This window comes from Hyperoodon ampullatus (genome assembly GCF_949752795.1).
Source record: "Hyperoodon ampullatus genome assembly, chromosome: 8".
Lineage (NCBI taxonomy): Eukaryota > Metazoa > Chordata > Mammalia > Artiodactyla > Ziphiidae > Hyperoodon > Hyperoodon ampullatus.
In genome coordinates, this window is record NC_136921.1 from 53,059,058 (window position 1) to 53,072,797 (window position 13,740).

At 36.9% G+C, this 13,740-nt stretch overlaps 1 protein-coding gene across 6 annotated transcripts in view; it reads left to right on the forward strand.

The window, feature by feature from the left end:
- The window catches only part of CCNT2 (cyclin T2), a gene marked incomplete at both ends in the record, with an annotated part of 44,449 nt that overhangs the window by 17,377 nt on the left and 13,332 nt on the right, over positions 1-13,740 (forward strand). For all 6 annotated transcript variants that reach the window (XM_079710270.1, XM_079710269.1, XM_079710267.1 and 3 more), the window contains 2 exons: positions 10,302-10,430; positions 12,247-12,307. In XM_079710270.1, the coding sequence (XP_079566396.1) occupies positions 10,302-10,430; positions 12,247-12,307 (190 nt within the window). The remainder of the gene's footprint in view (positions 1-10,301; positions 10,431-12,246; positions 12,308-13,740) is intronic.

Consider the following 13,740-nt stretch of genomic DNA (forward strand, 5'->3'; position numbering starts at 1 on the left):
CCATCTCATATTCCAACTAGTAATGCACTCAGATGCCAATTTCACATCCTCACCATCACTCTTGTTTGGTGTTTTTGGCTGCATTGGGTCTTTGTTGCTGCACACAGGCTTTTCTCTGGTTGCGGAAAGTGGCTACTCTTCATTGCGGTGGCTTATCTTGTTGCAGAGCACGGGCTCTGGGCGTGTGGACTCTAGAGTGCAGGCTCGGTAGTTGTGGCTCACGGGCTTAGTTGCTCTGCAGCATGTGGGATCTTCCTGGACCAGGGCTTGAACCCGTGTCCCCTGCATTGGCAGGCGGATTCTTAACCACCGTGCCACCAGGGAAGCCCCACCAACACTTACTCTTCTCTGGTTTTCTGATAGTAACCATCCTAATAGGTGTGAAGTGATATTCATTGTAGTTTTGATTTGAGATTCTCTGATGACTACTGGTGTTGAGCATCTTTTCATGTGTTTATTGGTCATTTATCTTCTTTGGAGAAATGTCTACTCAAGTCCTTTGTCCATATTTTAGTTGGGTCTTTTGTTGTTAAGTATATGAGTTCTTCATATACTCTGGATGTTGATCCCTTATCATATACATGATTTGCAAGTATTTTCTCCCATTCTGTAGGCCAACTTCATATATATGTATATAATATATATTTTAGTGCACAAAAGTTTTTAATTTTGATGAAGTCCAAATTTTTTCTTTTGTTGCCTGTGCTTTTGGTGTCATATCCAAGAAATCATTGCTGGGCTTCCTTGGTGGCGCAGTGGTTGAGAGTCCGCCTGCCGATGCAGGGGACACGGGTTCATACCCCAGTCCGGGAAGATCCCACATGCCACGGAGCAGCTGGGCCCGTGAGCCATGGCTGCTGAGCCTGCGCGTCCAGAGCCTGTGTTCCACAACGGGAGAGGCCACAACAGTGAGAGGCCCGCGTACCGCAAAAAAAAAAGAAAAAGAAATCATTGCCAAATCCAAAATTATTTCCCGTCTTCTTCTGAGTTTTATAATTTTAGGTCTTACATTTAAGCCTTTGGTCCATAGTGAGCTAATTTTTATATATGGTGTAAGGTAAGGGTCTGATTTTTGCATGCGGATGTTGTTTTCTCAGTACCATTTGTTGAACTTTTTTTAAAGCAAGTCTTTCTAGTGTGATTTTTGTTGCTTGGGGACAACTCTTCTAATTTTTTTCTTATAGTATCTTTGTAAGACCTAAATACTTCTTGTGATACTCACTTTTTTTTTTTTTTTTTTTTTTTTTTTTTTTTGCTGTACATGGGCCTCTCACTGTTGTGGCCTCTCCCATTGCGGAGCACAGGCTCTGGACGCGCAGGCCCAGTGGCCATGGCTCACGGGCCCAGCCGCTCTGCGGCATGTGGGATCTTCCCGGACCGGGGCACGAACCCGTGTCCCCTGCATCGGCAGGCGGACTCTCAACCACTGCGCCACCAGGGAAGCCCGATACTCACTTTTTTGAGAGATTAGTTTTCCTGAGTTTTAAGTAGATGTGTTTCAGAGGAGCTTTTCTAACTTCACTGTTATTTTGTGTAATATTCAGAAATGTAGCAGGTTGCTTTCTGGGGTTTCCTGGCTGTGTTCCCCTACCTCATTTTTATCTCTGCTTTGCCTTGTACCTATCCTGCCAATTTTGCTTTATGTTCCCAGTTTTTCTTCAATATGGAGTCCTGGAAGAGAGCCTTGGAAGATCAGTTTCAAAAGTTCATAGAAGTTAGCTTCAACCCTTTAAGCCTTATTCTAGGCCTCATGCATTCATCCACTTAATTGGACTTGACATAATTTTTCCCAGGTTTAGCTGCTGTTATCAGATTGGCCCGCCATGGTTTCCAGTGGATGCCTGTTGGCTACTTTGAGTTTCTTCTGTTATCAGATCCAGCATATGCCCCATTACTTCCCTTTCCTTATTGCATAGATGCTGATACTGTAGATATTGTGGTTACAGTAGCCTGTTTTCTCCTCTCCCATTTGTATTTTGGGATTTCCTCGTTAAGTGGTTTGGTTATAAGCATCCGTAGGCTCTTGGTTTTGCTGTCTTGTTACTCTGATTTTCTGTGGAGATTTGGGTAAGCAAGGCAGAAGATCCATCAGAGAGAGTTTGATAGACATATGAAAGCATGTGATATTCTTGTTAGATTTTTTTTCAGATTGATTCTGAAAAGAGCTCAGAGTTTAAAAAAAAAAAAGCTTTAAGGTTATTTTGAAACATGGTGCTCTATATGTATAGTTACATATGTTGACTGATGGAGTGTATTGACCATATCTTATACAAGTCTTTATAAAGTCTTCATGAATCAGCTTTTTTCCCTCAAAATTAAATGATTGTAAAATATTCACATAATTCATACCTTTTTTCGTGCACACACATACTTGTGTCTGCTAGTCTTGATAGTTCATATGCTTCTTTGATGGCTTTAGCTTATTTGTCCCAGAACTAAGAAAGTATTTTATACAATTTGGTGATGTAGTAATTCTAAACTGAGCCTGGTCTATAGAATCGAGCAGATTTTTATGTTAACAAATATGCAAAGAGTGTTTGCATTAGCCAAGGCACACAAAGGTCTCTGTATGAAGACTGACTTTATGTAATTTATAAACTGATTTTGAAGGCATAACAAAGATATTTTTAGTACATAAAATTGTTTACAGTAATTTTTTTAAGTGAAAATCAAATTATATCACTATACATTCTACTATAAACATGTATACACATTCTAGGGAATGAGGAAAGTGATAGAAACATCCTTACCACCCCACAGCATTTTGGGACATTAACTTAATATTTTATACTTAAATGTAAGTTGTGGTTCTGGTTGTAAAGCTGGCATGTTAAGTACTCCGTGTATGTCATATTTAAGGAAATAGATGTGATGTGAACTAATGGGCACAGGGTTTCTTTTGGGGGCGATGAAAATATACCTTAAATTCACCACTTTAGAATGTGCAATTCAGTGGGTATATTTATAGAATTGTGCAGCCATTATCACAATCTAAGTGTATAGTACTTTCATCACCCCAGAAAGAAACCCCATGCCTATTAGCAGTTCACTGATTTTTCTCCCCACTCCCAATCCTGGACAACCATTCTGTCTCTGTAGATTCGCCTATTCTGGACATTGCATATAAATGGAATTATGCAATATGTGGTATTACACTTAGCATAATGTTTCCAAGATTTGCCCATGGTTTAGCATATATTAGCACTTAATTCCTTTTTACTGCTGAGTAACATTCCATTCATTGTGTGGATATACCTCATTTTATTCGTCTATTTATCAGTTTGTGGACATCTAGGTTGTTTCAGATTTTTTGCTATTGTGAATAATGCTGGTGCGAACATTCGTGTGCAAGGTTTTGTGTGGAGTTATGGTTTTGTTTTCTCTTGGGTATATACCTGGGAGTGGAATTGCTGGATTGTATGGTAAACCTAGACCTCAATAATCTTAGGTAGCTTTTTTTTTAATATATTTTTTATTTATTTTTATTTATTTATTTATTTTGGCGGCACCAGGTCTTAGTTGCGGCACGTGGGATCTTCCTTGTGGCGTGAGGGATCTTTTAGTTGAGGCATGTAGACTTCTTAGTTGCTGCATGTGGACACTCAGTTGCAGCATGCATGCCGGATCTAGTTCCCTGACTAGGGATTGAACCCGGGCCCCCTGCATTGTGAGTGAGGAGTCTTACCCACTGAACCACCAGGGAAGTCCCTTGGATAGCTTTTTTAAAGACATTTTGTGAAACTGCCAAATGGTTTTCCAAAGTATTCATACCATTTTACCTTCCCACAAACAACGTTAAATGGTTCCACTTTCTCCACATCTTTGCCAACACTTAAACTGTCTTTTTTCAAAATTATGGTTATCCTAGTGAGTGTACAGTAGTATCTCGTGGTTTTGATTTGCATTTCCATAGTGATTAATGGTCTGGAGCATCTTTTCATGTGTGTGTTGGCTATTTGTATATGTTTAAGCCTTGAACAGTGCAGGGTTTAGGGACCCCACCCCCACACACTAGGAAATATGCATAGAACGTTACAGTTGCCCTGCCCTCTGTATACAAGGTTCTGCATCTGTGGATTCAACCCACTGCAGTTGCTAAGGCACTGTAGTATGTATTTATTGAAAAAAATCTAAGTTGTAGGACATCTTTATATATTCTGGGTAATAATCGCTTATCAGAAAAATAATTTGGGAGTATTTTCTTCCATTCCATTGCTTGTCTTTTTCACATTCTTGATGGTGTCATTTGTAGCACATGTATCCAATTTATTAATATTTTTCTTTTGTCACTTGTGCTTTGGTATGTCTAAGAAAGCATTGCCTGATCCAAAGTCATGAAGATTTATTGCTGTATTCTTCTAGGAGTTTTTTTTAAATAGTTTTAGCTCTTACATTTTGGGCTGTGATCCATTTTCAGTTACTTTTGGTGTGTGGTGTTAAAGAGGGAGGGATGGACTTCATTTTTTTGCATGTGATTATATGGTTGTCCCAGCACTATTAGGTGAAAAGACTGTTTATTGAATTATCTTGACACTCTTGTTGAAAAATCAGTTGACCACAAATATGTTTATTTCTGAACTCTTTGTTCTATTCCACAACCTATATGTCTTTATGCAGTACCACATAGTCTTGATTACTGTAGCTTGTAAGTTTTGAATTCAGGAAGTATGAGTCTTTCCAACTTTGTTCTTCTTTTTCAAGGTTGTTTTGGTTATTCTCTGTCCCTTGCATTTCCATATGAATTTTAGGATCATCTGGTCAGTTTCTGCAAAAAAGAAGCTGGGATTTGACAGGGATTGTGTGAATCTGTAGATCAGTTTGGAGAATCAGGCCATCTTCACAGTATAAATTCTTCTATAATATTAGTTTTTGTTTGTTTAGCCATCTGAAGAAAAGTGGTCTTTTTAAGGTTTATGTGGTATGATAGAATACATATGCAACGTTAATGTTCTTATTTCACAATACTATGATTGTTTATTATGGGCTGGTAGGAGCTGAATATGTAAGGGAGAGTTGAACACCAACATTTGAAATGCTAAGGGTATTTTAAACTATAAATTGATTTTTTTTTATTTTTGTAACAAATTCATAATGATGAGGTACTCCTCAATAAATAAATTTTAAAATGCCAAATTGTGTTAAGCATATTAAATGTATTTAAATATAATGTAATTACTCTGAAAATCAAGCCCTGTTCTCTTCATCAGTACTATTTTTCAGCAATACTGAATACTAGTATTTTTTTGGTCTTTATTAAGCCAGCTCTTTTTTAAATGTAACTAGATGTTCCAAATAACATCCAACCTGAAGATTTTTTTAAATTCTCAACATAAAATTTCTTACGTTGACAGTATTACACTCACACATAATTATTTGGGTAGGAAAACAGCTAAAATGCCAGAGTGAGTTAATGACATTTTCTGTAACACTGAAATGCCAGTCTTTTCAGTGCAGTAAAGTTAAGGGTTTAAACCCCTTTCTAACATTGTACTGGAATTTTGGTTTAATTTGTTGAAGCTTGGTGATCTTTCTTAGTAACAAATGGACATTTTGACCTATTCCGTTTTCTTCTTTGTTGGGGGGCTGTTTTTCTTTATATCTAAGTTTTTACTTTACTTTTCCTGTTCTGGGATCCTCTTTCTGTGAGTCTTTGCTGAAGTTATACCATTACCACTTTTCCTTAACTATAGCCATAGGCAAGTGAGTTCCAAATTCAGACTGTGGTATCTAGAACTAGCTGGATATTTATTAATGAAGCATCTTCAAGGCACAGAGAATAGTTACTCCTACTCTTAGGGGACAGGAAGTGTTGGGGCAGTTAAGGGACAAGGCAGAAATGGCCTCACCAGCCTGTAGGACCTAAAGATGAAACCTAAGAAAAGATTAGAAAAAGCTTGTTGATGATGTATTAGCAAATAGAAAGCAGACTTGGAGATCTTTGCTTCTGTTAGGGCTTTTTTGCATTAGGAGATTTAAAGCTGAAGAGTAATTAAACAGCTATGGCTAGTTCTTAAATAAAAATGTATACACAAAGTGTATGCAGAAAATTAACTACTAAAAGAATAAAGACCAGAATGATTTATTTGAAACTGATTTTGATGTAGCCATTTTCAGTGACTTAGAAATCACCCAAGCTTTTTGTTAATGCAAACTGACCTTGCCTCCAACTATCAAGGTTGAAGCCAGCAATGGAGAGTGAAGAATGTCAGCAGTGAGGGCATCATGAGCAGAAGGGGGAGACAGCGGCCAGGAATGGGCAAGAGGAGAAAGATGGAGAAGTAAGGGAGTCAGATCAAGAGATAGGAATGGAAACATACAAAGGAATAGAATAAGAGAAGAATGTAAAAACAGCTGGAGGGAGAAGGGAAGAGAGGAATACAAGTGTAATCATTGAAGTAAAGTCAAGTGTCATTATTTCAGTGTTTGAATCTGCTTATTAGTTAGGACTACAATGAACCCTTTAAAGAATTGAGTTTAACCGTGGAAGAAAGAAGTTGAGCAAGAAAGAAGGGAATTTTGATGAGCATGTTAAATCACTTTTTAAATTTAGGATCAACCCTAAAAATACACAACTGTTGTTTCATTTTGCAGCATAGTAACAATAATATTTGAGTCATATTACAATGGGGCACTATTCTAAGTGCTTTACATATATTGATTCATTTAATCCTTACCACAACTTTATAAGCAGATACTATTTCTCCCATTTTACAGATGCGGAAACTGAGCCACAAAGAGAATAAGTAATTTGCCTAGGCTAGTCAGATAACAGAGCCAGGATTCCACTGAGGCAGTCTGACTACTGTGCTACAGCTGGCTTCATCACCTCTACCTCCCCCTCTCCATCATTTGTATGGTATATTTCTGTAGAAATTTATCTTGTTTTGAGAATGTAATATGCCCTTGAAATAGTTGTACATCTGCTAGAGTGACAAACTGTGGACACTATTTAAAGATCACTTTTTCTTCCCTTTAGTTACAATAACTTGAGAAAGTTTATTAAACTCAGTACCAGAACACAAAAGATGAATAGTGCATGGTCCCTGTCCCCAGTGAACTGAATCTCAGTTTGTAATTGGTCATTTGAACCAACCAAATGTCTACTCCAATATTGGTGTGAATTCTTTTACTTTGAACCAAGTTTGCTAATGAATGTTTATTGCCTTCAGAAGTATGCTCACCTTTAAAAGCCACCGACCAACTAGTATTGTCGTTACTTAAAGGTTTTTGAGTTATTTTTGTTTTAATAAGCTACACAACAGTCAGCTTTTCATACAAAAAGCAGTGGTACCTAGTTTGATTACCTTCCTTAGTCATCCTTAAAATTAAAGCCGCGCATGGATATTCACAAAGTATCTAAAAAGGTGTTTTGTTTTGTTTTGTTTTTACAGCCCTGATGGAGTAAGATGTTTGCAGGCAGTAGAGGAGGAAATGTGAATGGAGGTAGTGGATTTCACCAGGAACTTTGGAAGAGTGTTGGGTATTAGTTGCACTGGAGGAGGATGAGAATTGAGCCCTATTTAGAGGGAGAACAGAAAGACTTCTGTGAGGAGTGTGGGTAAATAAACCAGGAACCTATCCTGAAGATCATTGCTTAGCTCCTTGAATACTTAATTTTTAAAACTTTTTTGTAGAATTTTAGAATCATTCACTAGCATGCATATTTTGTGTCCATTGAGACTGTCTTCTAAGGAGAAGAGCTATGTGGTTTGAAAGTGCTTCTTGATATTGAGGTTTACAAAAAGTCTGAAGAGGATGGAGCTGTGACTGGGAGTCCTAAGAGATTTTACCAAGAAAAACTCATTGGAGACTTTTAGAAGTGCCTTTAGGCAAGTAAGAGAAATTCTGGATTATCTGGTGTTAGGAAGACAGTTTAAATATTAAGTTCAGTCTAATTTGACTTTTCATTTGAGCCTGTATTGCTTCACTGTCTGACAAAGAGTTCTGGCATATGAAGGTTGACTTAGCCATTTCCCTCTTAGACATGAACGAGATAATAAATGAGAGATTGTGGGAAACTGAGAGTATCTTCATTTTATTGAGTGTTTCTTGCATTTCTTACCTTGGCATTGGCTCTTAGATTTTTTTGTTGTGACATTTGGAATACTCTGAACTTAATATTGGTGCCTTTATATTAATATGTGGATTATCCACATGTCATTCCTTCCGCAAGCATTTTGAACAGCAGCTGCACAATGCTGGATAATGGGAACACGAATGAATAATTTAGTCTCTGTGTTCAAGCTGCTTCTAGACTGGTAGGGCAGACAAAATTAATAAACCCCAAGTTAGAGTACAGTGTAAGTACAATGATAGAGGAATACACCGTTTGCTATTGAGTAAAGAAGAGCAATTCGCTCTGACTCGGGAATTTTACCTTGGGCGGTGTGATCTTTTGAGGCAAGCTGTTAAATAGAAAAGGAATTAATCAAACAGACTAGGTAGCAGTGGTAAGAAGTTTTCAGTATGTAGACAGAGTGACAGAACAGATAGAAGATAATTGTCCACTCTCAGTTATCTTACACTTTGTACATCTCAGGGACCCCCCTGCCCTGGATGACTGCCATATAACTGGTATTTCAAGAATATTGACTAATTTTGGCGTTGCTTAATTAAATCTGTTGTAAAGAATAACAGTTTAGTCTGTATCTATGAAAACTAAGAATAAGTTGCTTTTCTGAGCATTCTCAATTTTTTTTTTTTTTTTTTTTTTTTTTTTTTTTTTTTGTGGTACGCGGGCCTCTCACTGTTGTGGCCTCTCCCGTTGCGGAGCACAGGCTCCGGATGCGCAGGCTCAGCAGCCATGGCTCACGGGCCCAGCCGCTCCGCGGCATATGGGATCCTCCCAGACCGGGGCACGAACCCGTATCCCCTGCATCGGCAGGCGGACTCTCAACCACTGCGCCACCAGGGAGGCCCAGCATTCTCAATTTTTTAAACCATTTCCTGTTGTAATTTTAAGAGACTGAAATAAATTGAAAGTCCAAGATGGAATTATTCAGTCTATTTAAGGTAACATTATTTCTGGTTGTTTGTAGCCAAACTCACTTAATTTTAGGTATGTTTTAAAGATTTATACCTAGGAAGAGAACTTCGTGAAGTCATTTTTACTCCATTGACTCATCTGCAAATGCAGTTGGACTAGAGAAGGCCCCTTTCAGATCCAGAATCCAGTGATTAAACTTTATATCTCAAGAATGATATTTATAAGTTGTTTTAAAAGCTATCAGAAGAAAGATCCACCTCCCCTGTATCAAATTTTCTCCTTATGTTAACTACCCAAATCATGTAGCTTGATTTATGCCCTCCTCTCTCCTCCCCTCCTTCTTTTGGCATTGTTTCTGTATAGTGATTGATAACACCCCTCAGATGCAGTTAGACTCAGATATTCATCTCTTGAAAAATAATGTACCTGAATCTTGATGTTTAGAAATTATATTTTCATGACAAATTTTTTGTATATATTCCTAGAATGTTATTTGAACTTAAATTATGCCAGTTTTCTGAGTCAGCAATTATTTGGTTTACTACTAAGTTTTTGGATAAATATTTGCTCAAAATTGGTGTTCTCTTAGTCAGTATCTTTATAGTGCAATGTTCTTATGTTTCTATCCCAAGAACATAACTTACTAAAGCTGAAAAAAAAAAGTTAATTTTTTCATCTCCAGTTAGAAAGGTTTCTACTCTATTGGTTTGTCTTACATGTTTATATTCCCTGGTTTTTTAGCTACTTCTAATATTGCTGTATTGAAGTAATAGAGATATTAGGTAGCAGTTTCATGTTCAGAATCCTCTTATTTTGTCTTGTAGATTCTTGTTCTTTTTCTCTCTTAAGCAAGATTGTATAGCTCTTAGCCACAAAATGAAGCATTGATTAAAAGAATCCTAGTAAGTGGTGACTGCCTCAAAAGAGGGAAAATCTGGGTATACTTTACCCACTTTTCTGTTTTTTCTTTTTTCTTTCTTTTTTTTTTTAAAGCTTTGGCTTCATTATTTTGCTTGAGTTTTTTCATTTACCTCCACAATGTGCGTTAATATTATTTAAACTCTCTTTTAGCTAAAGTGTAAGTCTTTTTCCTTTTAGAATTCTACTTGCAAAACAAGTAAAACAGATTTTATAGACTGAGGTAACTAGTTCTATCTAATGAATAACTTTTAAAAAATTTAATCTCGTCATAGCCCAACTTCAGTTCATACTATTAATATTGCATTCCTTTCTTGCATGCCCCCTCCCTTAGAAAGTAGAAGGTGTTTCCAAAATTTATTTGTTTTTAAATCACCAAATTTTATCTTTCCCACAGATAATATCACCTACTGCATTATTTTTGGCTGCAAAAGTAGAAGAACAGGCTCGAAAACTTGAACATGTTATCAAAGTAGCACATGCTTGTCTTCATCCCCTAGAGCCACTGCTGGATACTAAATGTGATGTATGTAAAAATTGGGTGTTTTGGGTTTTGAAACCTTTTCATTATTTAGACTTAATAAAAATATAATTTGATTAGTGTTGCCTTCCAATGCTGCTTATTACTATTACAACTCAGGAATGTAATACCAGGAAGTGATCTGACAGAAACATATTTCATGTTATGTTCATGAATTTCATTGTCATTCTGCATCATGTAAAGCTTTGATTCAAAGGTACTTTTTAAGGGTTTCACATTTTGTTTATCCTCACAGCAAACCTGTGATATATGTAGAGGGTATATCATATCACCTTCATCGTTTGGGTGTATTTAAGACCAGAGATATATAATTCTCTTAAATTGTCAGCAAATGAGGGAATAGGAAAACCTCTGGATTTATCCCTAGACCAGTAATTACTCTTTTTATGGAAGTGTTCCTTTATTAATGCGTGTATGCTACTACTATTCTCTGATACATAAAGATTTATTTTACCATGCTTTCATGAGTGCCATTTTGAAATTATTTTTGTTTTCCTAAAGAGTAATACTGGTTTACAGGCAGCTTGTTCATCACCAGTGTTTCAATAGACCTTGTTTGAAAACACCATTTTTAAATGTTCTGACATCTTAAAACAGAAGCTAGCATCCTGGGCCTTTCAAATCCTTTTTCTAGCACTCCTATGTAAGTGAGTTGCTTTATCAGGAACTGTTAACTACTGAATGACTACCAGACTGTATGAATTCAGTTTGATTTGGATCAAGTTTAAGGTCCAAATTAAATATATCTGATTTTATTAATGACAGGTTTTATCCTACATGTTGGCTTTAAGGCACTAAAATATTAATGTAGCTATTCAGTAATAGAGAATGTATGATTATTTAAAGTTACTTCTTATAGTTTCTGTTAAGTTTACAAATTCAGAATTATCTCTTGTGAATGCTTAGGGTATTGTTCAAATAATAGAAAAATCTATGTTTTAAAATTCAGCTCAGTGATCTCAAAATGGGCATAAATAAAATTAAAGGTGCTTTCACTCTAAGTTTAGTAATATGTCCTTACAGAAATGAATATTTATATATAATATAGTTTTCTTATCACCTTAGTCAATTGTCATGATATAAGAATGAGATGGCAGGAAAGTTTTCATACCTTTTATCCCCGAGTAATTACATTAGGGCAATGATTTATTGAAGTTGAGGGAGAAGATCATCTATTTTTGTCCCCACAGGTGTATGGTACATTGTTTTGGTATTTTATAGCTAAAATTTTTTCTTTTAATCTAGGGGTTTGAGGGATTGTTTTATTTTGTCTTTTCTGAAGAGAGGAATTTAATTCTAAAAAATAACGCACTGACCTACTGTGACAGTCAAGGAATTACCACATGAAATATCCTAGAGTGAGTTGATAAATCCTTTTCTTTAAAGGCCAGTTCGAATTTAATCTTACTTGGATTGGTGCTTCCTGTCCTTAATGAGTCTTGAAGCACCAATGCCTAGGTAAAGTTTTACGTTAGACTGGAGATGTCTTTTTTCAATTAACCTACCCCCTTTCATATTATTATTTTTAGATTGGTTTTTGTTTTGTTTTGTTTTGCTTTGTTTACATTTCCTGTATTAGAAGTAATTGAATTTAGAGTTTCCTGTATTAGAAGTAATTGAATTTAGAATTATCACAGAAAATAGGTTTTCTCTATCACCCTCAGTTTTATTTTCTTCATATTTCCAAACTATCTTGTAGTAGTTTATAATGAATCTGTAATACTCATGAGATTTAACAGTCCCATAGTCTAGTAGTGTTATGTTTATTAAGCATTTTAATATTATTATTTTTACCTGGCAGGCTTACCTTCAGCAGACTCAAGAACTGGTTTTACTTGAAACCATAATGCTACAAACCCTAGGTATGTACTTATGTCAGGTATTATTTGTGTGTATGTTCTTCAGTGCAGTATTCTAAATAAAGGAAAAGATTTCTGGAATAATTTTATCATTGAAGAAAGTTTTATTTGAAAATAAGGTTTGGCGCCAGGATAGTATTGCCTGGTTCTAAGGAAGCCATTTTTTTAAATTTAATTTTGTTTAGTATTTAATTGAATGGCAAACATCGCCTTCAGTGTGATTTCTTATATTTTCAGATAGTTGAGACACTGTGCTTCATTTTGGATTTGCATTGGGGAATAAAATGGTCCTTTAGGGCTGTGGTGTATGACTGTAATATGTATAATATACATGGCAGTCCTTCTGTACTAGAGCTTATGAATTTATCACATCATTTTATTGTATTTTTTTAATATTTGGTTGCACTGGGTCTTAGTTGGGGCAGGTGGGCACCTTAGTTGAGGCACGTGGGCTCCTTAGTTGTGGCATGCGAACTCTTAGTTGCAGCATGCATGTGGGATCTAGTTCCCTGACCAGGGATGGAACCCAGGACCCCTGCACTGGGAGCATGGAGTCTTATCTGCTGTGCCACCAGAGAAGTCCCTATCACATCATTTTAAATGTGACATAGTAGTTATTTAAATGTTGATTGTCTTTGTCTAAAAGTTATATTGTCTGCAAGGTTTGTGCAACTTAAGTATCTGTAAAAATCGTTTATTCTAATCTTTTACTTTACTCATGAGGAAATTGAGCCCTAAGCAGGTTTTGACTGTGTACAGTCATATATTACTTCTGGAAGAACCTAGCAGGGTGTAGTGGGAAGAACATAGGCTTTATGGAGATCTGCGCTTAAATGTGTAAGCCTCTTTACTTGCTTTCCAAATTTGGTCAGAGTTCCTTTACCTTTCGTACCTCCGTCCTGTATGTGCAAGGTGGAATAATAATGTAGCTATAACATTGTGACTTTGAAGATGAAAGATTGTTTGTTTGTTTGTTTTTTTGCGGTACGGGGGCCTCTCACTGTTGTGGCCTCTCCCGTTGCGGAGCGCAGGCTCAGCGGCCATGGCTCACGGGCCCAGCCGCTCCGTGGCATGTGCGATCTTCCCGGATCGGGGCACGAACCTGTGTCCCCTGCATCAGCAGGCGGACTCTCAACCACTGCACCACCAGGGAAGCCCGAAAGATTGGTTTTTTAAAAAATTGCCACGTAGTGTTTCATAAATACTCATTATTTATTATGGTAGTTATTTTTATCTTATTGATACTCCATTCCCAAATGTTGAATAGAAGTCTAATAGTCACAGCAGATTCTTTTTTTTTTTTTTTTTTTTTTTTTTTTTTTGCGGTACGTGGGCCTCTCACTGCTGTGGCCTCTCCCGCCGCGGAGCGCAGGCTCCGGACACGCAGGCTCAGCGGCCATGGCTCACGGGCCCAGCCGCTCCGTGGCATGTGGGAT